This window comes from Oncorhynchus clarkii, chromosome 10, assembly GCF_045791955.1.
Source record: "Oncorhynchus clarkii lewisi isolate Uvic-CL-2024 chromosome 10, UVic_Ocla_1.0, whole genome shotgun sequence".
NCBI classification, from domain to species: Eukaryota; Metazoa; Chordata; class Actinopteri; order Salmoniformes; family Salmonidae; genus Oncorhynchus; species Oncorhynchus clarkii.
In genome coordinates, this window is record NC_092156.1 from 11,449,476 (window position 1) to 11,475,028 (window position 25,553).

General features: G+C 44.0%; 1 protein-coding gene across 1 annotated transcript in view; it reads right to left on the minus strand.

Annotated features, from left to right (window-relative positions):
* Window positions 1-25,311, minus strand: part of LOC139419432 (BTB/POZ domain-containing protein KCTD16-like) — a 96,700-nt gene extending 71,389 nt beyond the window's left edge. The window contains exon 1 of the mRNA XM_071169381.1: window positions 24,468-25,311. Within this exon, the coding sequence (XP_071025482.1) occupies window positions 24,468-25,311 (844 nt within the window). The remainder of the gene's footprint in view (window positions 1-24,467) is intronic.
* Between the last annotated feature and the right edge of the window lie 242 nt (window positions 25,312-25,553).

A 25,553-nucleotide genomic window follows, 5' to 3' on the forward strand; every position in this document is an offset into this window, starting at 1 on the left:
TATACACAAAGGTATGTGGACACCCCTTCTGTCACGAATTCCGTTTCCTGAGTCTGTTTTTTTTTGCCTATGTTCTGTCCTGGAGTGTTTTTTCCGGCGTCCTGGAACGCACCCTGTCTGGTTGCTGGGCAATGTAGCCAGTTGGGGTTTCTGATTACCCGCACCTGTATCCCATCAGCTATCTGCACACCTGGTCCTGATCATCATCTCTCCTCTTCATAAACCCGGACCTGACATCCATTCCCTGCCGGATCGTTAGCCATGAACAGTATGTTGTGCCAGAGTATCAGCCTCAAGTTGGATAGAATTTGTTTTGTTGTTTGTTACGTATTGCTTGCCTTAAACTTACCTCTGTTTGTTTTGTCTTCAGTTACTCACCCGGATCATTTACCCCATTCCCGCCTGGTCGTCGGAGGATTCCGCTTCCCCATTGGATACACCTATTTACTCCCATCAACTCACCACCGCTGCCCGCTACGCCACCTGGATATATCTAACCATTCACTTTCACTTGTAAATAAATACTCACCTTCTTCCTACTCTCCTTGTCCTGGTCTGCTTCTGGGTTCGATTTTGAAGAAACGTGACAGAACGATCCGGCCAAGAATGAACCCAGTGGACCTGGATTCCGTTTGCCATGCCATTACCCAGCAAGGGAAGACATTGGGACAACACAAGACGGCGCTACAGGAGATAGCGGTTGCAATCCAGAACTTATCTGATAGCTTGACACAAATCCAGGATCAGCTCAGTTTGCTGGCGATTCATTCACCACCTGTTTCACCCATCTCACCTGCCGTGTCTGATGCGGTTTCCTTCTGTGAACCCAAGGTACCGACGCCTGATAAATATGAAGGGGATTTGGGAAGATGCCGTTCGTTTCTTATGCAGTGTGGGTTAGTGTTTGATCGGCAGCCCCATTCTTACGCCACTGACAAGGCTAGGATAGCCTTTGTTATTGAACTGCTGCGTGGAAGAGCTCTGGAATGGCCTTAAGCCGTTTGGGAACGACAGGGGACCTGCATGGCTTCATACCAGGAATTCACGGGAGAGATGAGAAGGCTTTTTGACCATCCAGTCCGAGGTAAGGACGCAGCTAAACGTTTGTTCACTCTTCGCCAAGGAGCTCGCAGTGTGGCAGACTTTATGATCGAGTTCAGGACATTGTCTGTAGAGAGTGGTTGGAATGAGGAGTCACTACAAGCGGCTTTTTACCAGGGGTTGTCGACGCAACTCAAGAACGAGCTGATATCCTATCCAGAGCCTAGTGACCTAGACAGCTTGGTCACTTTATCTATTTGGGTAGATAATAGAGTCCAAGAGAGGAGGGAGAAGCAGTGGGGTCCATCTAATCAATCTGAGACTCGGTTACCATTCGGGTCAGGAAGTGGACCAGAACGGGTTGATCGTTATTCCCCACACGGGATTAGTGGAGGGGTCTTGCCACCAGATCCTGAACCAATGCAAGTGGGGCGACACGGGCTAACTAAGGAGGAGCGCCAACGTAGACGTGAGACCAACAGCAGTCTCTACTGTGGTAGCTCAGGACATTACATCTCCGCTTGTCCACAGCGCTCGTTAAACTGCCCGGCTCGCTAGTTTTGGGAGGAATTTTAGCGAGCCAGATTCAACCTCTCAAGAATCCTGTCAGACCCCGTTTTCCTGCGACCCTTATGAATAAGGATCAGAGCTTAGAGATGAACGCTTTTATCGATTCAGGTGCCGATGGCAGCTTTATTGATGCCGACTTGGTGGAACAGCTGGGGCTTTCCAAGGAGCAATTGCCGGAAGCCATTGAAGCAACCACTCTGAACGGCAGTAGTCTGGCATGGATCACTATGAGGACTGAACCGGTTAAGATGTTGTTGTCGGGGAATCATTCAGAGTTTATCTCCTTCTTCATTCTGTCCTCGCCCCATGTTCCTCTGGTTCTTGGTTACCCCTGGCTGAAGGAACACAATCCCTCGTTTGATTGGGTGACGGGTAAGTTAACTAGTTGGAGAATTGATTGTCATGCTAACTGTCTTAGGACTGCCTGTTCTCCTGCCGTTTCCAGTCAGGTCAGTGACTCTGCTCCTCCTGATTTGTCCCTGGTTCCAGAAACATATCACGAGTTGGGTGAAGTATTCAGTAAACAGAAGGCTCAGTCCCTTCCTCCCCACCGACCTTATGACTGTGCGATTAATCTGTTTCCTGGAGCCGCCTTTCCCAAGGGACGGTTATACAGTATCTCTCGACCTGAACGTGAGGCCTTGGAGACCTACATCAAGGAGTCTCTAGCTGCAAGTCTCATTCGGCCCTCGTCATCACCTCTGGGAGCAGAATTTTTTTGGGGGAGCAAGAAGGATGGCTCTCTTTGACCGTGTATTGATTATCGGGGTTTGAATGATATTACGGTCAAGAACAAGTATCCCCTGCCCTTGATGAGCTCTGCTTTCGATTCTTTACAGGGTGCTACGGTTTTTACGAAGCTTGATTTACGTAATGCTTATCATTTGGTTCGGATCAAAGAGGGGAACGAGTGGTTGACTGGGTTCAATACTCCGATGGGACATTTTGAGTACCAGGTGATGCCGTTTGGACTGACCAACGCTCCTGCTGTGTTCCAAAGTATGGTGAATGACGTTCTGAGAGATATGATTGGTATTTTTGTGTTCGTTTACCTGGATGATATCCTCATCTTCTCGAAGGAGCTTTCTAGCCACGTTCAGCATGTCAAGCAGGTCCTGCAGCGGTTATTGGAGAACCGTCTGTTCGTGAAGGCTGAGAAGTGCGACTTTCAAGCCCACACGACGTCCTTCCTCGGGTACATCATCTCCAGGGGAGAGATCAAGATGGACCAAGAGAAGGTTCGGGCGGTTCGGGATTGGGTCCAGCCCGGTACGAGATTGCAGCTCCAGAGATTCCTGGGGTTTGCGAATTTTTATCGGAGGTTTATCCGTGATTACAGCCGGGTGGCCGCCCCTTTAACTGTACTGACGTCTTGCACCAGAAAGTTTTGTTGGTCTCCTGAAGCAGACCGAGCATTTCTAGATTTGAAGAGCCGATTCACCAATGCCCCGATTCTCTCTCAACCTGACACTTCCCGTCAGTTCGTTGTGGAGGTGGATGCGTCTGATGTGGGGGTGGGCGCCATCCTGTCCCAGCGTAGCTCCACTGACGGTAAACTCCATCCCTGCGCCTTCTACTCTTGTCGTCTTTCTCCAGCTGAAAGAAACTACGATGTGGCTAACCGGGAGCTTCTCGCTGTGAAGCTTGCCTTGGAGGAGTGGCGTCACTGGTTGGAGGGAGCGGAGCAACCGTTTGTGGTCTGGACTGACCACAAGAATCTGGTTTACGTGCAATCGGCTAAACGTCTCAACTCCCGTCAGGCCCGGTGGGCTTTGTTTTTTGTACGCTTCAATTTTTCCCTGACGTTCCGACCTGGGTCGAAGAACGGGAAGGCGGACGCCCTGTCCCGGATGTTCTCCAAGACGGAGGAGAATGGGGCCAAGACTGAGACGATTCTTCACCAGAACGTTGTCGTGGGAGCCGTTACATGGAGGATTGAGGAGGAGGTGATGGCGGCTCTTCGGACACAGCCCGGGCCCGATTACGGTCCACCCGGTCGGTTGTTCGTGCCTGAGTCGGTTCGTTCTGTTGTCCTTCAGTGGTCCCACGCCAGCAAGATAGCTTGTCACCCTGGTGTTGCTCGGACTATGGCGTTACTGTGCAGACGATTTTGGTGGCCTGCCATGGGAGAAGATACCCGGAGGTTTGTTGCCGCTTGTCCTGTTTGTGCGCAGAATAAGAGTACCAATCGGGCCAGCTCTGGGCTTCTTCACCCCCTACCTATTCCCCGGCGACCTTGGTCGCATCTGGCCCTGGATTTTGTCACGGGGTTGCCCTCTTCTGTTGGTAACACGGTTATTCTGACCATTGTGGATAGATTCAGCAAGTTTGCCCACTTTGTTCCCCTCTCCAAGCTGCCTTCTGCCACTGAGGCGTCCAAATCCTGGTTAGGGAGGTGTTCAGGGTCCACGGGTTGCCCTGTGACATTGCTTCTGACCGTGGTCCTCAGTTTACCTCTGCTGTCTGGAAATCCTTCTGTTTGGCCATTGGAGCTACAGTCAGTCTCACATCTGGATTTCACCCCCAATCTAATGGTCAGGCGGAGAGAGCCAACCAGAAGATGGAGTCCACGCTGCGTTGTCTTGTCTCCTCTGATCCCACCTCTTGGTCATCTCAATTACCCTGGGTCGAGTATGCCCATAATACCCTTCCCTCATCTGCCACTGGGATGTCCCCCTTCCAATGCCTGTACGGATACCAACCTCCCTTGTTTCCTTCTCAAGAGAGGGATCTTTCGGTCCCTTCTGTCCAGGCCCACATTCGTCGTTGCCACCGGACCTGGCATCGGGCCAGGAAGGTCCTCCTTAGAGTTTCTGACCGGTATCAGATCCAGGCGAATCGTCGCCGTATTCCTACTCCCGCTTATACCATCGAAGATAAGGTGTGGTTGGCTACACGGGATCTTCCTCTACGGACTGAGTCGAGGAAACTGTCACCAAAGTTCATTGGTCCGTTCGTGGTGGAGAGAATCATTAACCCTGTTGTGGTCCGACTCAAATTGCCGGCAACGCTTCGAGTACACCCCACCTTTCATGTCTCCTGCCTCAAGCCGGTTCACCTCAGTCCTCTGTTACCCCCTCCTCCTCGTCCTCCTCCTCCTCGGATGATCGGAGGTGGTCCTGTCTACACGGTGCGCCGCATCATGGACTCCAGACGGCGGGGTCGAGGGTTCCAGTATTTAGTGGATTGGGAAGGATATGGTCCTGAGGAGAGGAGTTGGATTCTTGACGATGACCTGCTTCGTGACTTTTACCGCCACCACCCTGGCGCTCCGGGTAGTCCGCCCGGTGGCGTTCGTCGGAGGGGGGGTACTGTCACGAATTCCGTTTCCTGAGTCAGGCAAAAAACAATGTTCTGTCCTGGAGTGTTTTTTCCGGCGTCCTGGAACGCACCCTGTCTGGTTGCCGGGCAATGTAGCCAGTTGGGGTTTCTGATTACCCGCACCTGTATCCCATCAGCTATCTGCACACCTGGTCCTGATCATCTCTCCTCTTCATAAGCCCGGACCTGACATCCATTCCCTGCCGGATCGTTAGCCATGAACAGTATGTTGTGCCAGAGTATCAGCCTCAAGTTGGATAGAATTTGTTTTGTTGTTTGTTACGTATTGCTTGCCTTAAACTTACCTCTGTTTGTTTTGTCTTCAGTTACTCACCCGGATCATTTACCCCATTCCCGCCTGGTCGTCGGAGGATTCCGCTTCCCCATTGGATACACCTATTTACTCCCATCAACTCACCACCGCTGCCCGCTACGCCACCTGGATATATCTAACCATTCACTTTCACTTGTAAATAAATACTCACCTTCTTCCTACTCTCCTTGTCCTGGTCTGCTTCTGGGTTCGATTTTGAAGAAACGTGACCTTCTGTCACGCCCTGACCATAGAGAGCCCTTGTTTCTTGATGGTATAGTAGGTCAGGGCATGACTGGGGGTATTCAAGTTTATTATTTCTATGTGGTGTTGTAGTTTTATTTTTCTATGTTGGTGATTTGTATGATTCCCAATTAGAGGTAATCGTTGTCTCTAATTGGGGATCCTATTTAGGTAGCATTTTTCCCACCTGTGTTTGTGGGATATTATTTTGTGTTTTGTGCATGTGCACCACGTAGTCACGTCTCGTTGTTAGTTTATTTGATTTATTGTTTTGTTTTGCTAAGTTTCACTTTATAATAAATATGTGGAACTCAACACCCGCTGCGCCTTGGTCCGTCTCTCCTCACGTTTGTGACACCTTCAAATTAGTAGATTCAGCTATTTCAGCCACACCCATTGCTGCCAGGTGTATAACATCGAGTACACAGCCATGCAAACTCCATAAACACACATTTGTAGTAAAATGGCCTTACTGAAGAGCTTAGTGACTTCACATTTTGTCAAATATCTGCCCTGCTAGAGCTGCCACGGTCAACTGTAATTGCTGTTATTGTGAAGTGGAAATGTCTAAGAGCAACAACTGCTCAGCCGCAAAATGGTAGGCCACACAAGCTCACAGAACGAGACCACCGAGTGCTGAAGCGCGTAGTGTGTAAAAATGGTTTGTACTTGGTTGCAACACTCACTATTGAGTTCCAAACTGCGTCTGGAAGCAGTGTCAGTACAGCAACTGTTTGGTGGAGGCATCATGAAATGGGTTTCCATGGCCGAGCAGCCACACACAAGCCTAATATCACCATGTCCAATCCCAAGCATCGACTGGAGTGGTGTAAAGCTTGCCGCCATTGGACTCTGGAGCAGTGGAAATGCGTTCTCTGGAGTGATGATTCACATTTCACCATCTGGCAGTACGACGGACAAATATGGGTTTGGCGGATGCCAGGAGAACACTACCTGCCCCAATGCATAGTGCCAACTGTACCTTTTGGTGGTGGATGAATAATGATCTGGGCTAGGCCCCTTAGTTCTAGTGAAGGGACGCTACAGTATACAATGACACTCTAGATGATTCTGTGCTTCCAGCTTTGTGGCAACAATTTGGGGAAGGCCCTTTTTCTGTTTGAGCATGACAATGTCCCCGTGCACAAAGCAAGGTCTATACAGAAATGGTTTGTCGAGATCAGTGTGGAAGAACTTCACTGGCCTGCACAGAGCCCTGACCTCAACCCCACTGACTACATTTAGGATGAATTGGAACGCCAACTGCGAGTCAGAACTAATCGCGCAACATCAGAGCCCAACCTCACTAATGGTTGAGAGCTGAATGGAAGCAAGTCCCCACAGCAATGTTCCAACATCTAGTGGGAAGCTTTCCCAGAAGAGTGGAGGCTGTTATAGTCAAAGGGAGGACCAACTCCATATTTATTCCCATTATTTTGGAGTGAGATGTTGGATGAGCAGGTGTCCACATACTTTTGGTCATTTAGTGTATACAGAGAGAGAGAGAGAGAGAGAGAGAGAGAGAGAGAGAGAGAGAGAGAGAGAGAAAGAGAGAGGTGAGTGAGTGAGTGAGTGAGTGAGTTAGAGAGAGCACTGGGAGGGCTCTGTTGGGGCATGAAAATGGTCATGCTATTGTTTGCAGATTATGGGATGTTTATATAGACATCATCTGTTCATAATTAATCAGAGGCCAGTGTGTTGGAGAGTGTTTGTCTGCCTACACTGTAACAGTCCATAGAGAGACTGCAGAGAAGGAATTTAGAAAGATCTAATCACATTCATATTGAATGTGCAGGAATTAGAAGCTAAAAGGCCCCCAACACAACACAAAGCAGCCTGCCACTGACATTTCCACACCCAATTAACTATTTGGAGCTACACTGAACAAAAATATAAACATGTAAAATGTTGGTCCCATGTTTCATGAGCTGAAATTAAAGAAATGTTCCATACTGTACGCACAAAAAGTTTATTTCTCTCAAATGTTGTGCATAAATGTGTTTACATCCCTGTTAGTGGGCATTTCTCCTTTGCCAAGATAATCCATCCACTTTACAGGTGTGGCATATCAAGAAGATATGAAAGGCTATGAAATATAGCAACCAGTGCATTAAATGCTGATGAGATTATTCCATTATTCATCATAATGTTTGGAGATTAACATATATTTCCAAATGAGTTGACTGTATTGTAAAGGTTGTATTAAAAATATTTTGACTGATTGAGGAATTAGGCAGTGGCATGGGAATAGCCTGTAGGAATGGCTCATGAAGATGACGATAAACTGAGCATAGCCCACAGTTCCGTTGTCATAGTCAGCTACATACTGTCAGCAAATAAAACATTTTGGTACACGGCTAAGGATAAACATTGGTTTTATATGTGCATAATAACTTATTACACTATAAGGCCACAAACCCCTGAAACCATGCTGCTGGCTGATGCAGTGGATTTAACTACTGCACAACATCTCAGCTTATTTCCATGCAATCATGTCCTATCTGTGTAAATTTCAGGATTATGCTGGCTGTGGTGCAATCTGAATTATTTTCAACATGATTTGCTGTCAGTGCAATTGGTGCAATGAGGCAAACTTGGACATCATGAGGTACGGCAAGAGAATGCGAGAGTGAGAGAGTCTGACAGAGACAAATTAAGCAAAACAATGGCACATCAGACTAGAAATGTTATTTTTCTCAGAGAGGATTAACTTGTGTTTGTCTTAAGGGACGGCTGGGGACGTTTTCCTCAGAGCCACCGTTCCTCAAAGCGCATGCAGTCAGAGAGCCATAACAGGCGGAACCGGACACATTGTCTTTCTCCCTCCATTGGTGCTGCTGATGTTGGAGCTTTACTGCAGAGCTAATTCAGTTACCGTGTGCGAGTGCTGCATTATGAAGTGTGCAGTGCATTTCCTCCCTCCATGCCTGAGTGAATGTGAAAACAGAATAACGTCCTGCTGACGTTTTCTCTCTCTCTCTCTCTGCCTCTCTCTCTCTCTGCCTCTCTCTCTCTCTCTCTCTCTCTCTCTCTCTCTCTCTCTCTCTCTCTCTCTCTCTCTCTCTCTCTCTCTCTCTCTCTCTCTCTCTCTCTCTCTCTCTCTCTCTCTCAAACCTGACTAGGCTTTGATGTCTGGAAGACTCGCTGGAAAACTTCAGCCGTCTCTAGGAAGGCACGGAAACCGTTTGAAGAGCAAATGCAAACTTCCCTAATGGTGTGTGGGTGGAGGAAAGGAAGCAATGTTGAAATGATCTTATGATTTGACAATAAAAATGGTTGTTGGTTGTGATTCGAAATGTACCCAATTGGCTTCTTATGGCATGACCCTGGTCTTCACACAGCTTGCACAGAGAATCAATGAAGCTACTGCATCTTCCCCTCAGAGTTCTCCTGCCCCTCCCTCCTTAGCTACAGTTCCTTGGGTAAGGAAGGCATAGTTCAAATAACACAGACGTCATAGAGGAATACTCTACAATTTACTTCCCCTGCCACCCAAACCTAGTCCTCTGGGACAACCAGGTTTCCTAGAACTGTTTACACTAGAAGCATTGGAGAGGACATCTTTATTCAATTGATACTGACCTTCAATCCCACCAACGCCTATAACGGCCATAGGCCACATTCCCGGATCAGCCTTCCTCACATGTCCACTTATACACATTCTCATCACAGCACAGCAAAGCTAAGAGCCTCCAGAGAGTATAATTGTCCTTAGCTAGCACTGTTCCACTGCTCATTGGTAGGAAAGAGTTGTTGAGACGAGGCGATTGTTGACTCAGGCATTCTCATGCAGTAGAGGGAATTGTGTGCTCATTAGCCAAGACTATGATCTTGCAAACATTTGTCTTCAAATGTACACTTGCAAAGTAAGTGAACAGTAAGCAGATACGTTTGTGAACAGAAGGATAATACAAATCTTCATTGCACTAATGCCAGATATATCCACACGTCTAGAGCTTACTGCATTCTAACACATTAGTAGTATGGAGGTATTATGCTTGGTCAGGACTGGGAAGTGGCCACTAAAGGCCACAGCATATAACCACAGCATATAACCATTTTGAAGGGAATAATCACACATGATGATATTCACCCAATGTTGATCATAACTATTGCTGGACCTCCCACGGATGACATTTGGAGAGTTTATGTTAATGAGCGCTTTGGAGGAAAAGCAGAGACCCATAGTCTGTGTAGCACAACGGACTCAGCAAACCTCTAGGGTTCTCAGTGACATTTTGCTTAGAAGAAATATATAAATATTTCTTTATTCTTTTTGATGTTGAAAACAGTTTCTAATTAATTTCTACTGTTTGAGTGGAAGATTGCTTCCACCAGGATTACAGTTTTTTTAAAGCAATTATATTTTCCGTTATTTTGTCTCCGATGTGATTGAGCATCATTCACATAGTCATCACACTAAACATTTTCAGTGTTTAACCATAATAATGTTTTCTGTCTATAGAGAAATGTGCTGTAAACCAAATTCACTCACTTGTTTAATGAAACACTGTATATTGTATGTGTATAAACATGCATGGAAAGCATATCTCAGGCCGACTAACTATGTCTATTAGACTGTATCAGACAAAGATTTCATTCTCTTTGTTATGTTTATCTATGCCACAGCCATTCTATATACAGTAAGATCTGTGAGAAGATGTGCTTGGATGGTGACAGCAGGACAGTGAGATATCTTCTGTTTCATCATCTAGGGATGATTTAACACTTACTATTTATCATTCTGGAACGAATTGGGAAAATCTCTGAAGCTGGTGACTTTTATCTCCCTCACGAACTTTAAACATCAACTATCTGAGCAGGTAACCGATCGCTGCAGCTGTACATAGTCCATCTGTAAATAGCCCACCCAATTTACCTACCTCATCCCCATACTGTTTTTATTTTATTGACTTTTCTGCTCTTTTGTACACCAGTATCTCTACCTGCACATGTTCATCTGATCATTTATCACTCCAGTGTTAATCTGCTAAATTGTAATTATTCACTCCTATGGCCTATTTATTGCCTACCTCCTCGTGCCTTTTGCACACAATGTATATAGATTCTTTTTTTTCTACTATGTTATTGACTTGTTTATTGTTTACTCCATGTGTAACTCTGTGTTGTTGTCTGTGTCACACTGCTTTGCTTTATCTTGGCCAGGTAGCAGTTGTAAATGAGAACTTGTTCTCAACTAGCCTACCTGGTTAAATAAAGGTGTTCTCAACTAGCCTACCTGGTTAAATAAAGGTGTTCTCAACTAGCCCACCTGGTTAAATAAAGGTGTTCTCAACTAGCCTACCTGGTTAAATAAAGGTGTTCTCAACTAGCCTACCTGGTTAAATAAAGGTGTTCTCAACTAGCCTACCTGGTTAAATAAAGGTGTTCTCAACTAGCCTACGTGGTTAAATAAAGGTGTTCTCAACTAGCCTACCTGGTTAAATAAAGGTGTTCTCAACTAGCCTACCTGGTTAAATAAAGGTGTTCTCAACTAGCCTACCTGGTTAAATAAAGGTGTTCTCAACTAGCCTACGTGGTTAAATAAAGGTGTTCTCAACTAGCCTACCTGGTTAAATAAAGGTGTTCTCAACTAGCCTACGTGGTTAAATAAAGGTGTTCTCAACTAGCCTACCTGGTTAAATAAAGGTGTTCTCAGCTAGCCTACGTGGTTAAATAAAGGTGTTCTCAACTAGCCTACGTGGTTAAATAAAGGTGTTCTCAACTAGCCTACGTGGTTAAATAAAGGTGTTCTCAACTAGCCTACCTGGTTAAATAAAGGTGTTCTCAACTAGCCTACCTGGTTAAATAAAGGTGTTCTCAACTAGCCTACGTGGTTAAATAAAGGTGTTCTCAACTAGCCTACGTGGTTAAATAAAGGTGTTCTCAACTAGCCTACGTGGTTAAATAAAGGTGTTCTCAACTAGCCTACGTGGTTAAATAAAGGTGTTCTCAACTAGCCTACCTGGTTAAATAAAGGTGTTCTCAACTAGCCTACCTGGTTAAATAAAGGTGTTCTCAACTAGCCTACCTGGTTAAATAAAGATGTTCTCAACTAGCCTACGTGGTTAAATAAAGGTGTTCTCAACTAGCCTACCTGGTTAAATAAAGATGTTCTCAACTAGCCTACGTGGTTAAATAAAGGTGTTCTCAACTAGCCTACCTGGTTAAATAAAGGTGTTCTCAACTAGCCTACGTGGTTAAATAAAGGTGTTCTCAACTAGCCTACGTGGTTAAATAAAGGTGTTCTCAACTAGCCTACATGGTTAAATAAAGGTGTTCTCAACTAGCCTACGTGGTTAAATAAAGGTGTTCTCAACTAGCCTACGTGGTTAAATAAAGGTGTTCTCAACTAGCCTACGTGGTTAAATAAAGGTGTTCTCAACTAGCCTACGTGGTTAAATAAAGGTATTCTCAACTAGCCTACGTGGTTAAATAAAGGTGTTCTCAACTAGCCTACGTGGTTAAATAAAGGTGTTCTCAACTAGCCTACGTGGTTAAATAAAGGTGTTCTCAACTAGCCTACGTGGTTAAATAAAGGTATTCTCAACTAGCCTACCTGGTTAAATAAAGGTGTTCTCAACTAGCCTACGTGGTTAAATAAAGGTATTCTCAACTAGCCTACGTGGTTAAATAAAGGTGTTCTCAACTAGCCTACCTGGTTAAATAAAGGTGTTCTCAACTGGCCTACCTGGTTAAATAAAGGTGTTCTCAACTAGCCTACCTGGTTAAATAAAGGTATTCTCAACTAGCCTACGTGGTTAAATAAAGGTGTTCTCAACTAGCCTACGTGGTTAAATAAAGGTGTTCTCAACTAGCCTACCTGGTTAAATAAAGGTGTTCTCAACTGGCCTACCTGGTTAAATAAAGGTGTTCTCAACTAGCCTACCTGGTTAAATAAAGGTGTTCTCAACTAGCCTACGTGGTTAAATAAAGGTGTTCTCAACTGGCCTACCTGGTTAAATAAAGGTGTTCTCAACTAGCCTACCTGGTTAAATAAAGGTGTTCTCAACTGGCCTACCTGGTTAAATAAAGGTGTTCTCAACTGGCCTACCTGGTTAAATAAAGGTGTTCTCAACTAGCCTACCTGGTTAAATAAAGGTGTTCTCAACTAGCCTACCTGGTTAAATAAAGGTGTTCTCAACTGGCCTACCTGGTTAAATAAAGGTGTTCTCAACTGGCCTACCTGGTTAAATAAAGGTGTTCTCAACTGGCCTACCTGGTTAAATAAAGGTGTTCTCAACTAGCCTACCTGGTTAAATAAAGGTGTTCTCAACTAGCCGACCTGGTTAAATAAAGGTGTTCTCAACTAGCCTACCTGGTTAAATAAAGGTGTTCTCAACTGGCCTACCTGGTTAAATAAAGGTGTTCTCAACTAGCCTACCTGGTTAAATAAAGGTGTTCTCAACTGGCCTACCTGGTTAAATAAAGGTGTTCTCAACTGGCCTACCTGGTTAAATAAAGGTGTTCTCAACTGGCCTACCTGGTTAAATAAAGGTGTTCTCAACTAGCCTACCTGGTTAAATAAAGGTGTTCTCAACTAGCCGACCTGGTTAAATAAAGGTGTTCTCAACTAGCCTACCTGGTTAAATAAAGGTGTTCTCAACTGGCCTACCTGGTTAAATAAAGGTGTTCTCAACTAGCCTACCTGGTTAAATAAAGGTGTTCTCAACTAGCCTACCTGGTTAAATAAAGGTGTTCTCAACTAGCCTACGTGGTTAAATAAAGGTGTTCTCAACTAGCCTACCTGGTTAAATAAAGGTGTTCTCAACTGGCCTACCTGGTTAAATAAAGGTGTTCTCAACTAGCCTACCTGGTTAAATAAAGGTGTTCTCAACTAGCCTACGTGGTTAAATAAAGGTGTTCTCAACTAGCCTACCTGGTTAAATAAAGGTGTTCTCAACTAGCCTACGTGGTTAAATAAAGGTGTTCTCAACTAGCCTACCTGGTTAAATAAAGGTGTTCTCAACTAGCCTACGTGGTTAAATAAAGGTGTTCTCAACTAGCCTACCTGGTTAAATAAAGGTGTTCTCAACTAGCCTACGTGGTTAAATAAAGGTGTTCTCAACTAGCCTACCTGGTTAAATAAAGGTGTTCTCAACTAGCCTACGTGGTTAAATAAAGGTGTTCTCAACTAGCCTACGTGGTTAAATAAAGGTGTTCTCAACTAGCCTACGTGGTTAAATAAAGGTGTTCTCAACTAGCCTACGTGGTTAAATAAAGGTGTTCTCAACTAGCCTACCTGGTTAAATAAAGGTGTTCTCAACTAGCCTACGTGGTTAAATAAAGGTGTTCTCAACTGGCCTACCTGGTTAAATAAAGGTGTTCTCAACTAGCCTACCTGGTTAAATAAAGGTGAAATACATACATCCATGACATCAAAGAGTTGTATAGGTAAGCATGCTTGTCCTTGCTGCATGTCTTCATATAATGGGCTATTTTTCTTTTCTGGTGCGTGGAAAACGCCTTACTCCAAATCTACACGACAGTCATGGCTTTGTCACAGTGAGGTATATAAGCCTGAGCAACACGCCCCTACAAAATAAGAACATTAAATGTCCCGCGTGGCTCAGTTGGTAGCGCATGGCACTTGCAACACCAGGGTTGTGGGCTTAATTCCCATGGGGGACCAGTATGAACAAATATGAAGACTTATGCACTCACTACTGTAAGTCATTCTGGATAAGAGTGTCTTCTAAATGACTAAGATGCAAATCATGTCTAAATCACCATGTGATGGGTGAGTAAGAGCAGTCCAAAGGGGAACATGCTCTACCAAAATATACCAGCGCAACACTACCAGAACCTCTCTCTCAGGGGTCAGTATCTGTCAAAAAGTTTCAAATGAGTGGTGTGTGTGTTTTCCTGAAATTAATTAAATTGCCAGACTGAATTAAAAGCCCTGGACATATTTAATGCAAGAACTCTTAATTGCAGTTTGTTAAATTACTGCTGCCTAGTCACAATTTCATTTCATGTTCTGAGCAAGGGTGTTTGTCATGCCTCATCCCTGAGAGAAGAGAAGGATTCCTTAAGATAGCTCCTCGACAGGGATGTGTTCCAAACGGCAACCTATTCCCTACATAGTCTACTACGATTGGCCAGAGGCCTATGGGCCTTGTTCAGAAGTAGTGCACTATATATCTAATAGGATGACTTTTGGGACAGAACAGGGGCAGCACAGCCAGTTTCACACTGTTGTAGACTTCAAGGTGGGTCATAATAGCAAGCTGAGCACGTCACAATTATAATCAAACTCGCATCTCCTCTACATGCTGCCCACAAAGCTGTCCCAGTTGCATACCAAGAAAAAGTCATTTTACCTCCACCGTAATATTTCTACAAAACATCAGACAATTCGTGCAGCCATCAGCAGAGATATTACAAGTTACAATATTTCAAGCCAAACCGATCTGTCCTTTAAAGTCCATGCAAGTCCATGTCCATGCTGACGGAGACTTAACGTCATTCTCCATCTCAAGGTTATATTTCTGAAGGGCTCCTGGATAGAGAGTTTCCTTCAGACTCTTTCAGGCAATTTTTATTACTGCATCATTGAAGTGAAAACACAGCTCAGGTATTATCCATCTCCCCACATTCTACTGTAGGTTAGATGTGGCTACATTCCAGACAGCCATCAGAGCCCAGCCGACTGTGCCTTTTTGAAAAGAGCATTTCCCTGGCAGGCTGGCACCGATCCTGCCAGTCAGTCCATTATGGCTGGAAGGTTTCACATGAGTTTTTCCCCACAAAAGGGCTTTATTACAGACATAAATATAAAAAAATGTCACATAAACTGAAATTAGGCAAACTATTAGAATTTTAGCAACCAGGAAACGGTGGAGAGATTTCTGCATATTGCACATTTAAGTGAGAGAATGTATCTGCACCCTGTGTTAGTCACTGTTTACTGAATTTCTCTCAAATTGGTTTTCTTCTATAAGGTCTCCCAGAGGTGTGGGAGGCTCAGGCAATTTGCCAAGCAGTTTCCCAACCTGTCAGAGGGCACACATCGGGTGATCAATTGTACTCTAAATACCACAAAAGCTGCTGAACTGAAAGGAAATATGAGTTGATAACGTTAGATGTGATTTCTTACTTTTTCCAAACCTTGTGACCTTGTAATTTATGATCCACGTAAATGCTCGTATGAGGGAAGATTCATAGGGAATAACTTAAAAAATAAAGTAATGATCAGTAAAACTTCAGTAAGATGTTATATGACACTTATATACTGCACTGAACTACACATCAGCTGTGTAACATAATTCAATTGTGATTGCGCATTCAATTCAAATGTACTTTTAAATATACATAAAATCTCAGAATATCCACAGTAGACTATCTTTTATACGTGTATCTATAGCTGCAAAGCTACAAAGTTTACTATTTCTGAATGTCTACTATCGGGTGTTTCTCACAATTCTCCACATTTTGCATGGGACAGAGATATTTTTTGCTGTTTTAAAGCTAATTTCCCGCAATTCTACACCTTTTGCATGGGGCAGAGATTTTTTTGCTGTTTTAAAGCTAATTTCCCACAATTCTAAACATTTTGCATGGGGCAGAGATTTTTTTGCTGTTTTAAAGCTAATTTCCACAAATTCTATGCATTATTCCATGTCTTATGTGTGTTTATATGATACCAGGGGTCAAAGCCCGACCTAGTAAAAAAAATAAGAAGAAGAACATTTGAGTATGGAGGGTATAGAAGATGCACCAATTCACATCATAAAACCCACCCATTCTAGAACCTCATCCTTCATGAGCTCTTGGGAATAAGTCAGTAGCCCTATTCCTGCAATATAGCTCAAGGGATCCTCCAGTGAGTGGGTGACCCAGGAACTCCCAGCTGGCTGGGGTCTAATGGAAACTTATTGTGCGAAGGCGATGACAAGCTGAGACATTCTTCTGCAGTCATTTACTGTCTACCAAATACAGACAGACAGGGTCACAATTTAATCTCATGATTGACGGTGACAATCTGGGCCATTTTTCTGTGTCACAGAGGGGTCGAGAGGAAATCAGTTCTGCACTCAGGAGAGTTTCTCAGGAGCTGCAGAAAGGAACAAACAGCATCCCTTCATCAAACCCCTCATCAACTGTAAAAATATGTATAAAGTAAGATAAGGCAGGAGACAGACAGAGAGCACCTCCACTGAGTTTCCTCCTTTTCCAGGACCCTCAACCACTGGCAGAGGGACACAACATAAGCTGTAGTCTAGCCATGTCAATTAGCTCCATCAGCCATGTATGTGCAATGCAGTATGGTTTACCTTACAATCTACAGCCAGGTTCTTCAGCCGTGTATATGAAATGCAGTATGGTTTACCTTACAGCCTACAACCAGGTACTTCAGCCGTGTATATGAAATGCAGTATGGTTTACCTTACAGTCTACAACCAGGTACTTCAGCCGTGTATATGAAATGCAATATGGTTTACCTTACAGTCTACAACCAGGTACTTCAGCTGGGTATGTGAAATGCAGTATGGTTTACCTTACAGTCTACAACCAGGTACTTCAGCTGGGTATGTGAAATGCAGTATGGTTTACCTTACAGTCTACAACCAGGTACTTCAGCTGGGTATATGAAATGCAGTATGGTTTACCTTACAGTCTACAACCAGGTACTTCAGCTGGGTATGTGAAATGCAGTATGGTTTACCTAAAGATCTAGAAGCTTCCAATTGTATCAAACTGTCAAATTCAAGGTTCTCAAGCATTTATTTAGTTGTAAATCATCTAGGACTGATTTTACCTCACCATTGCAACTGTTGACAGTAGAATTCAAAACCTGAAACTGTGTATACTACACTTAATGCCATATCTATGAGCAAGTAATGTGAACCTTACGGAAAACCACTACATTCACACAGAAAGCCAAGGCAATATTGCATCTCACTCCTTTCTACATAAATAGACTTGTAACCTTGCATTGTGGGGCAGCAGTGGCACAATGACACAGTCATTAAAATGTGAATTTAGAATTAGAAAAACTTTATTGTCCACACATTGTGGACATTTGTCTTTGGGTAATTTTGTGAAGTAGAACAGCACCAGTAACTGCTAAGGTGGAAATAATGAGGTAATGAAGTGCAGCAATGAGAGATGAGACTAAAACAAAAGCACCCACCCATCAGCCCCGGGCTCTGCATGCTTCAGCTGAAGTAAAGAAATCATTGGAAATGCAGCATACACCAAAACTGGAGAGAACAGTCGGCCCAGCTATCTACAGTTCAAGTCAGAAGTTTACATACATCTTAGCCAAATACATTTAAAGTCAGTTTTTCACAATTCCTGACATTTAATCTGAGTAAAAATTCCCTGTTTTAGGCCAGTTAGGATCACCACCTTATTTTAAGAATGTGAAATGACAGAATAATAGTAGAGAGAATGATTTATTTCAGCTTTTATTTCTTTCATCACATTCCCAGTGGGTCAGAAGTTTACATACACTCAATTAGTATGCAGCAAAGCACCCCCACAACATGATGCTGCCACCCCCGTGCTTCACGGTTGGAATGGTGTTCTTCGGCTTGCAAGCCTCCCCCTTTTTCCTCCAAACATAACCATGGTCATTATGGCCAAACAGTTCTATATTTGCTTCATCAGATCAGAGGACATTTCTCCAAAAAGTAAGATCTTTGTCACCATGTGCAGTTACAAACCGTAGTCTGGCTTTTTAATGGCGGTTTTGGAGCAGTAGCTTCTTCCTTGCTGAGCGGCCTTTCAGGTTGTCGATATAGGACTCATTTTACTGTGGACATAGATACTTTTGTGCAAGGTCCTTTGCTGTTGTTCTGGGATTGATTTGCACTTTTCGCACCAGAGTAAGTTCATCTCTAGGAGACAGAAAGTGTTTCCTTCCTGAGCGGTATGACGGCTGCGTGGTTCCATGGTGTTTATACTGCGTACTATTGTTTGTACAGATCTACGTGATACCTTCAGGCATTTGGAAATTGCTCCTGAGGATGAACCAGACTTGTGGAGGTCTACAATTTCCTTTCTGAGGTCTTGGTTGATTTCTTTTGATTTTGCCATGATGTCAAGCAAAGAGGCACTGAGTTTGAAGGTAGGCCTTGAAATACATCCACAGGTACACCTCCAATTGTCTCAAATTATGTCAATTAGCTTTTCAGAAGCTTCTAAAGCCATGACATCATTTTCTGGAATTTTCCAATCTGTTTAAAGGCACAGTCAACTTACTGTATGTAAACTTCTGATCCACTGTAATTGTGAAACAGTGAATTAATTATAAGTGAAATTATCTGTCTGTAAACAATTGTTGGAAAAATTACTTGTGTCATGCACAAAGTAGATGTCCTAACCGACTTGCCAAAACTATAGTTTGTTAACAAGACATTTGTGGAGTGGTTGAAAAACGAGTTTTAATGACTCCAACCTACGTGTATGTAAACTTCCGACCTCAACTGTACCTGCACAGTCAACCCAGCTATCTACCTGCACGATCAGCCCAGCTATCTACCTGCACAGTCGGCCCAGCTATCTATCTGCACGGTCGGCCCAGCTATCTACCTGCACGGTCGGTCCAGCTATCTACCTGCACAGTCGGCCCAGCTATCTATCTGCACGGTCGGCCCAGCTATCTACCTGCACGGTCGGCCCAGCTATCTACCTGCACAGTCGGCCCAGCTATCTATCAGCACGGTCGGCCCAGATATCTACCTGCACGGTCGGCCCAGCTATATATCTGCACGGTCGGCCCAGCTATATATCTGCACAGTCGGCCCAGCTATCTACTTGCACAGTTGGCCCACCTATCTATCTGCACAGCGTTTACATGCTCTAAATGCTACAGAAAGAGCACAAAGGCTTGATCCGAGAATCGAGTGCATTAAACTCCCTGGACTGCAGAGTGTTCTGCAGCTCTTAGTGCAGTTACACAGTGCATTAAGCTGCCTGGGAATGAGACAAACCTTTTCTGGCTGTTGTTAGCGTGGCGTTTGTTAGCGTGGTGGCTGTTAGCGTGGCCGTTAGCATTATGTCTGCCTCTGCAAGTCGAAGGAAATAGTTCACCCTCTGTAAGAGTTGAAGGGAAACCAGAGGAGGAATGTGGGGAGAAGCTGACCCACTCAATAGTAGGTTTTGAAGACGAGGGAGAGCTGAAAAAAACTCTCTGTATGCCAAGGAATCAAAACAATAAAGCCGTCCTTCAGTTGGCCTTGGTGCAATATAATCAGGAGGAAGGATCTGGGCCCCTCGCTGGTACAGATCAGGACAGATTATTACAGCATATACGTTTACACGTTTATACGTATCTGCGCTTATCTCCCTGCTTCACAGTTTTAAGAGCTTAACCAGTGTTGATCATTTTTGTGTTGCAGGCTAATTGCTGTGGGTCCAGCTACAATGTCGCTGGTCGGCGCTCTGCTGGACAGGATGTGTGCTGATTGCAGACATCCTGGCAACACCGTGGAGGAAGGCGTAGTGATTAAACGGTAGCTCTGCACAGAAATGTCAGCCTATAACATCTCTAATGGGCAAACATTTGATTCAGGGGTGATGGATTCTGATAATTGTCTGCTCTGTCTGCCTCTTCCACACACATTCCCCTCCACAGGCACGCACACCCTTCTGAATACATTACCAACACCTTGGGCCCCCATCAACAGAGCTGAACATACTGATCTCACAATGAGAGGTATACCTCCGAGGCATGTTTGGTATCTTTACCATGGCCCCCGCTGACTTCTCACACTATTCAAAAAGCGGGGTCTAAAGCCAGTTGCGTCCTGAGTCCTGATGCAAACAAATTAAATATTCTATATGTTTGCTCAAGTGCAACACAAGGGATGAAAAATTCAAAGCACATAGGAGATTTCCCTGAGGCTCGGTATGTAGCTCTTTGAAACATGTCAGGGGACCTTCAAAGCTGGAACATCTAATCTTAATTTGACCTATACTGTCACAGCAACATAATCCTGCAGCAACAGGATTTGAACGTTTAGTCCATAACAATATGGTGGGTGCTTATATTTGTTCTATTTCACACCTGATTTTTGCATATCCCACTCTTCCCGAGACCCCCACAGAGCAGGGTCACAGCCAGGGTTTGACATTCAACAGCAACCCTGGAGGTATTAGGGTTAAGTGCCTTGCTCAAGGGCACTTCAACAGATTTTTCACCTTGTCTGCTCTGGGATTCAACCTAGCAATCTTTCGGTTACTGGCCCAACGCTCTAACCACTAGGCTACCTGCCGCCTTGTTGCTTGATCAGTGGTTAGGCTATTAGCTGGCCAAAAGTAGGCTACATGAAAAGTGCAAAACTGTTAATATAACTGTGTGTTAGTGTGGGTTATCAGTAAATGTATCCTACATTTGTACTATCACAAACACACACAGTGAGACTACAAAACAAACTCTGTCATCCATAAAGATCGGAAAATCATATATTCCAGGACCACATACGCACAGATGCATATGAAGCTCAGGTTTCAGGATTAAGGATTGTATTCTTAATAGAATCTTGATCCATTGCAATACCACTTCTCAAATCCATATCAACAATGCCACAGGTCATCAAGCTATAGATCAGGGATGGGAAACTCCAGTCCTCGGGGGCCGGAGTGATGTCACACTTTCCCCCCATCCCTAGCAAACACAGATGATTCAACTAATTGGATTCGAAACTGAAGATCATGATTAGTTGATTATTGTAGTCAGATGTGTTAGCTGGAGCTGGGGCAGAAGTGTGACACCGATCAGGCCCTTGAGGAATTGAGTTGCCCATCCCTGCTATTGCTATGCCATCAAGGAAGAACTGCTGGTCATATCTTGGTGGAATCTTCACTGGGATTCTATTGAAATAAACATTTTTGAAACAATATTATCCTGCCCAAAGCCTAAGACGCTGGATAGCCTTTCATAAAATTGATATTGGCTACACAAGTATTACATTCTCAAGAACATCTCTACAGTTCCATTATAGGTAGAAATGATTCAGCTCACCAGAGTAACATAAACGTGTTAAAGTAAGCAGAGAGCATAATCTTTCTAAAGGCTCATTTTAACATCGGTGGGCCCATTGCACCCATCTTCCTCTAGAATTACAACAAGAATAACTCTACTCTCCAAATGGGAGATGTCATGGCCACTTTCTGGCGAAATGGGTACCAAAACTGTGCAGTATCAAGCAGTTGAGATGGGTACTTAAAGTTAGATGGGTATGAAGGGTCAGTATCCTCACCATGTGGATATCCACATTCAAAAGTGCAGATTGGTCATTTAAGTTTCATGGTTATAAAGGGTCAGTATTATAAGGAATAGTCTCATCACCATGGATATCCACATTCAACAGTTTCCTTTGTTATTCTTATAGTTGGTGACATGTACTTCCTTGGATAAAGATTACATTTCTAGACAGTCTACAGACAGACTTGGATATGCTGTGCATATAAATCAGTGGTGTTCTTCCTCTAAGTTACATTTAGATGCTGATTACCATTTGATTGTCTAAGTGCATCAATTGCAAGAGAGGATTTATCGAGCACCTACTCTAACCTCAACAGATATCCAATAATGCAATGACATGCACGTATTTATTCGAAATTGTCAATGAGATTAGTTTTTTTTTTTTAAACAAATGCTTATGTTATTTTCAATACTCTGCCAAAGCCAAGTGCCCAGTGTTACGCTATGTATGGCAGCATCAGCGTATTTGTGAAGTCACTCTTTGTCCCATTATCTGTTGCACCAGAGAGCACTTACTCCATCACAACAGCAGAGGCATCCGCCTTTTCAATCCACTGTGCATACAACCATGCATAGAAAACATCAGAAAATAAAATGGATTGATAGAGACGTGGGAGCAGGTTGTTTGCGCTGTGCAATCTTTCCCTCAACAGGTCTTACTTAGTCAAATGCACAGCATCTCCAGAGTTCCCAGGATTGCCTTGGGGCCTGTGATTGCAGTCATTACACAGTTTGGAGAGCAGGTCAAGGGCCAGCCAGACAATCCATTCCATCCTATGCAGATATCCTTCCTCTCTCCTCTCTTCCCCTGCCTCCCTGGTTCTGTCTGAATAATGCAGACTTTGGGCTTGGTGACTGCCCCCCTGACAGACTGGACTGTGGAGCAGCTGCACCTATCAAGAGCAGTCTTTGCACTGTCATGCCTTTTCTCCAGATAAGCAAATTGGTTGAAACAGGCATAGGGCTCCATCCCAAAATATCACACCAACATTTTACTGTAAAATGTTCATTATTTTTAGCACCTTGATCCAGCTGAAACCGGTGCATGTGTGTTTTTATGATTCCACTCTGATGGGGTGTTAAGGTCTTGAAAGTGTGGGGTCACAAATGGTGCCATGCACCCTGCCACCCACCTGCCACAACACATTACAGGATAATTATTCATTTCTAAGCTAATAGAGTTCCCTGTCACACGACTTACCATCAACATATGAAAGGCTTTCGCAATGACAGAATCTTCTCTAACGTAATCATTTAATGTACACATTTACACCAAAAGGAGGGGCCCAGGCAAAATTTATAATTTTGCAAACAGTTTAGAAATGATTATTTTGCCACCAAAAATGATAGCATGATTTATTATGTCTTCGACATGCAGGCCCTAGCAGTGAGTTATCATAATGTCTTTGCAAATGATTGATTATCAATCACTCTAACCATGCGACAAATTGGTAAATAAATTAGCTTGCGAGGGATAGCAGGCGACGCAGCCGCCGAGACGGAGCAGTGAGACCTATGAAAGGCAACTGGTGCACTCTGCCAGGGGCGACGGGGGAGCAGGAGCGTGCCAGGGAGCCAGAGAGGGAGAGAAGACTAACAAGAGGCTGTCACTGACTTCATTGATTCCACTGGGTGCCTTCAACCTTTACAAACTTCCTGTGTGCACTCACCAGCTAAATATTGGTTGACCGGATCCAGAAAGCAATGTTATTTCACTGTAAACAAGGAGAGGTCTTCGGAGCATACTCTCATTGACAAATAGACAGGGTGTCACTGGAACTTGCGTTTGTGTAGACCAGACAGTGACAATTGCATGCTACTCATCAGAACTGTGTGACTCGTGACACAGATTTACCTACTGTGGAATAGTATCTGCTCATTTTCTAAAGGAATAAACTTGGAGAATCTCGAGATTGTTGCACCTGTTAATCAGGAAACTTAGAATGCTCCCAACATTGGAAGTCTAATAACATCTCCCTTTAACTTAATGACACAGCAGTATCTACAGTATATGCTTTAAAAAAGGGTCTCAATATGTTTTATGAGCTCAGAGTGGAATGCAGTCACAGTATAAGCTTGCTTTGCGTTCTACCTTTTGGCAGAGCCTTTGCAGCAAAGGAACACATTATGTACTTTCAACTCTGATTATATGTGGTTTTTTGTTGCACCATAAAATATTATGAGAGCCATTATAAAAGCCATCATCCTACCCTGCCTCCAAATGATGGCTTGGAGAGAAATGAAGAGAGGCTGCAGCACACTCAGTATGGAAGATGAATAGCACTTCCAGGTAGGAATTTCTGGGAACAAATGGGTTTAGGCCCATGGGGGAATTCAACAGAGCACTAAGAGGGAACTCATATAAACCAATTAAAGGAGTGAAATCGATTTAGATTAGCTCCAGAGTGGGCAGACAGACTGTCCTCAACACATACCAGCAATCACAATACACATGATGTTGCTCAATTTGTAGAAGGCTGTTTTCAGTTGTCTTTTTACAGGGTGGATTGGAACATACCATTTCCACATAAGATACACAGTTTGGCAAAGCATTGATCACTGGCACACACAGCCGGGGACTGAGTGACTATCTCTGTGCATCATGTTCTTGTGTGTGTGTGACCACTCTCAGAGCTACTTCAAAAGCAGAATGCCTGGGGGGAAACGTGTGAAGCAAGTGTGCCTTCTAGTGGTGACTTGGAGGACTATTTGACATGGGGTGTGTAGTTAAACTGACACCTGGTAAAAACGAAAGCCACTTACGATAGAAGATGTATTCAGTGTAACTTGACCAGATCTTGTCTTCTGTGTGTTGATTCACGGATGACGCTGTGACTGAAGAGTTACAGGCAACCATCTGGAAACCACACTCGGACAGCATGTCAAATGATCTCTCAAGGTGTTTGAACTTCAGGTAAAACCTGGAAGTATATCGATCCGGTGTCCTGTCCGGATCTCGACTCTCGTTCAAGGTCTCCCCAAAAACTTCCTTGGCTAACGCAACCCTCCCACAAATCAAAATCCGCGGGACCCTTCTGAATTTGGAGTCGGTTTGACTCTCTCTGCCTATTGTACAAGAGCCCCTGTACCCAACCGTAATAAATCCACTTTTTCTGTCTGCCGGAACGAGTGATGACGGCGGACACATCTTGTGGTCGCTGCCTTGAGAACCATCTTCAAAATCACTGTGGAAGTATTCGTCTGGGCTGTGTTTTAAATCTTCGGGCGTCAATAGTTTGACCAAGTCTGGCAACTGGAAGTACTCCCCCTCTTTCCTAAGCCTCCCCTTCTCTGGAAAATGGTCGGGCAGTACAACTTGTTTGTCTCTGAGGTAGTCCAACACATATCGAAATAGAAATCCATCTCTGTCGATAAAATAGCGTCCCTTAGGGTCCCGCGCCAAATCATTAGTGGCATCCTTCTTAGGTGAGAATATTTTGCCTAGCAAGGAATTTGGGTTGCTTACTAACGTTGCATGACGCGTGTAATACACCTGTCCCCCGACATTTAATTCTACAACATCTGGGAAACTATTCTGAACAGATCCTTGTTCTTTTGACGTAGGGTTAGTCCTACAGTTTCCACTCAATGCCATTGTTTCCGTCATGAATGACTAAAAACTCCACCGAATTTTAGATGGTGGATTGAAGTCCAAAAGTTGCTCTCAATGTTTACTTGAAATTAAACAAGGTATCTTGGTGTTTGATTATTATTTTTTAAAGCTACAATTAATAATTCAACAAACTGAACGTAGATTTTGATAAAGAAGCCGTATAAAGCCAGTCATTCACCTACCAGTCCTAGTGGTCGTAGAATAATAGCCTAGTGGAGGATGTCCAAGAGACCGCT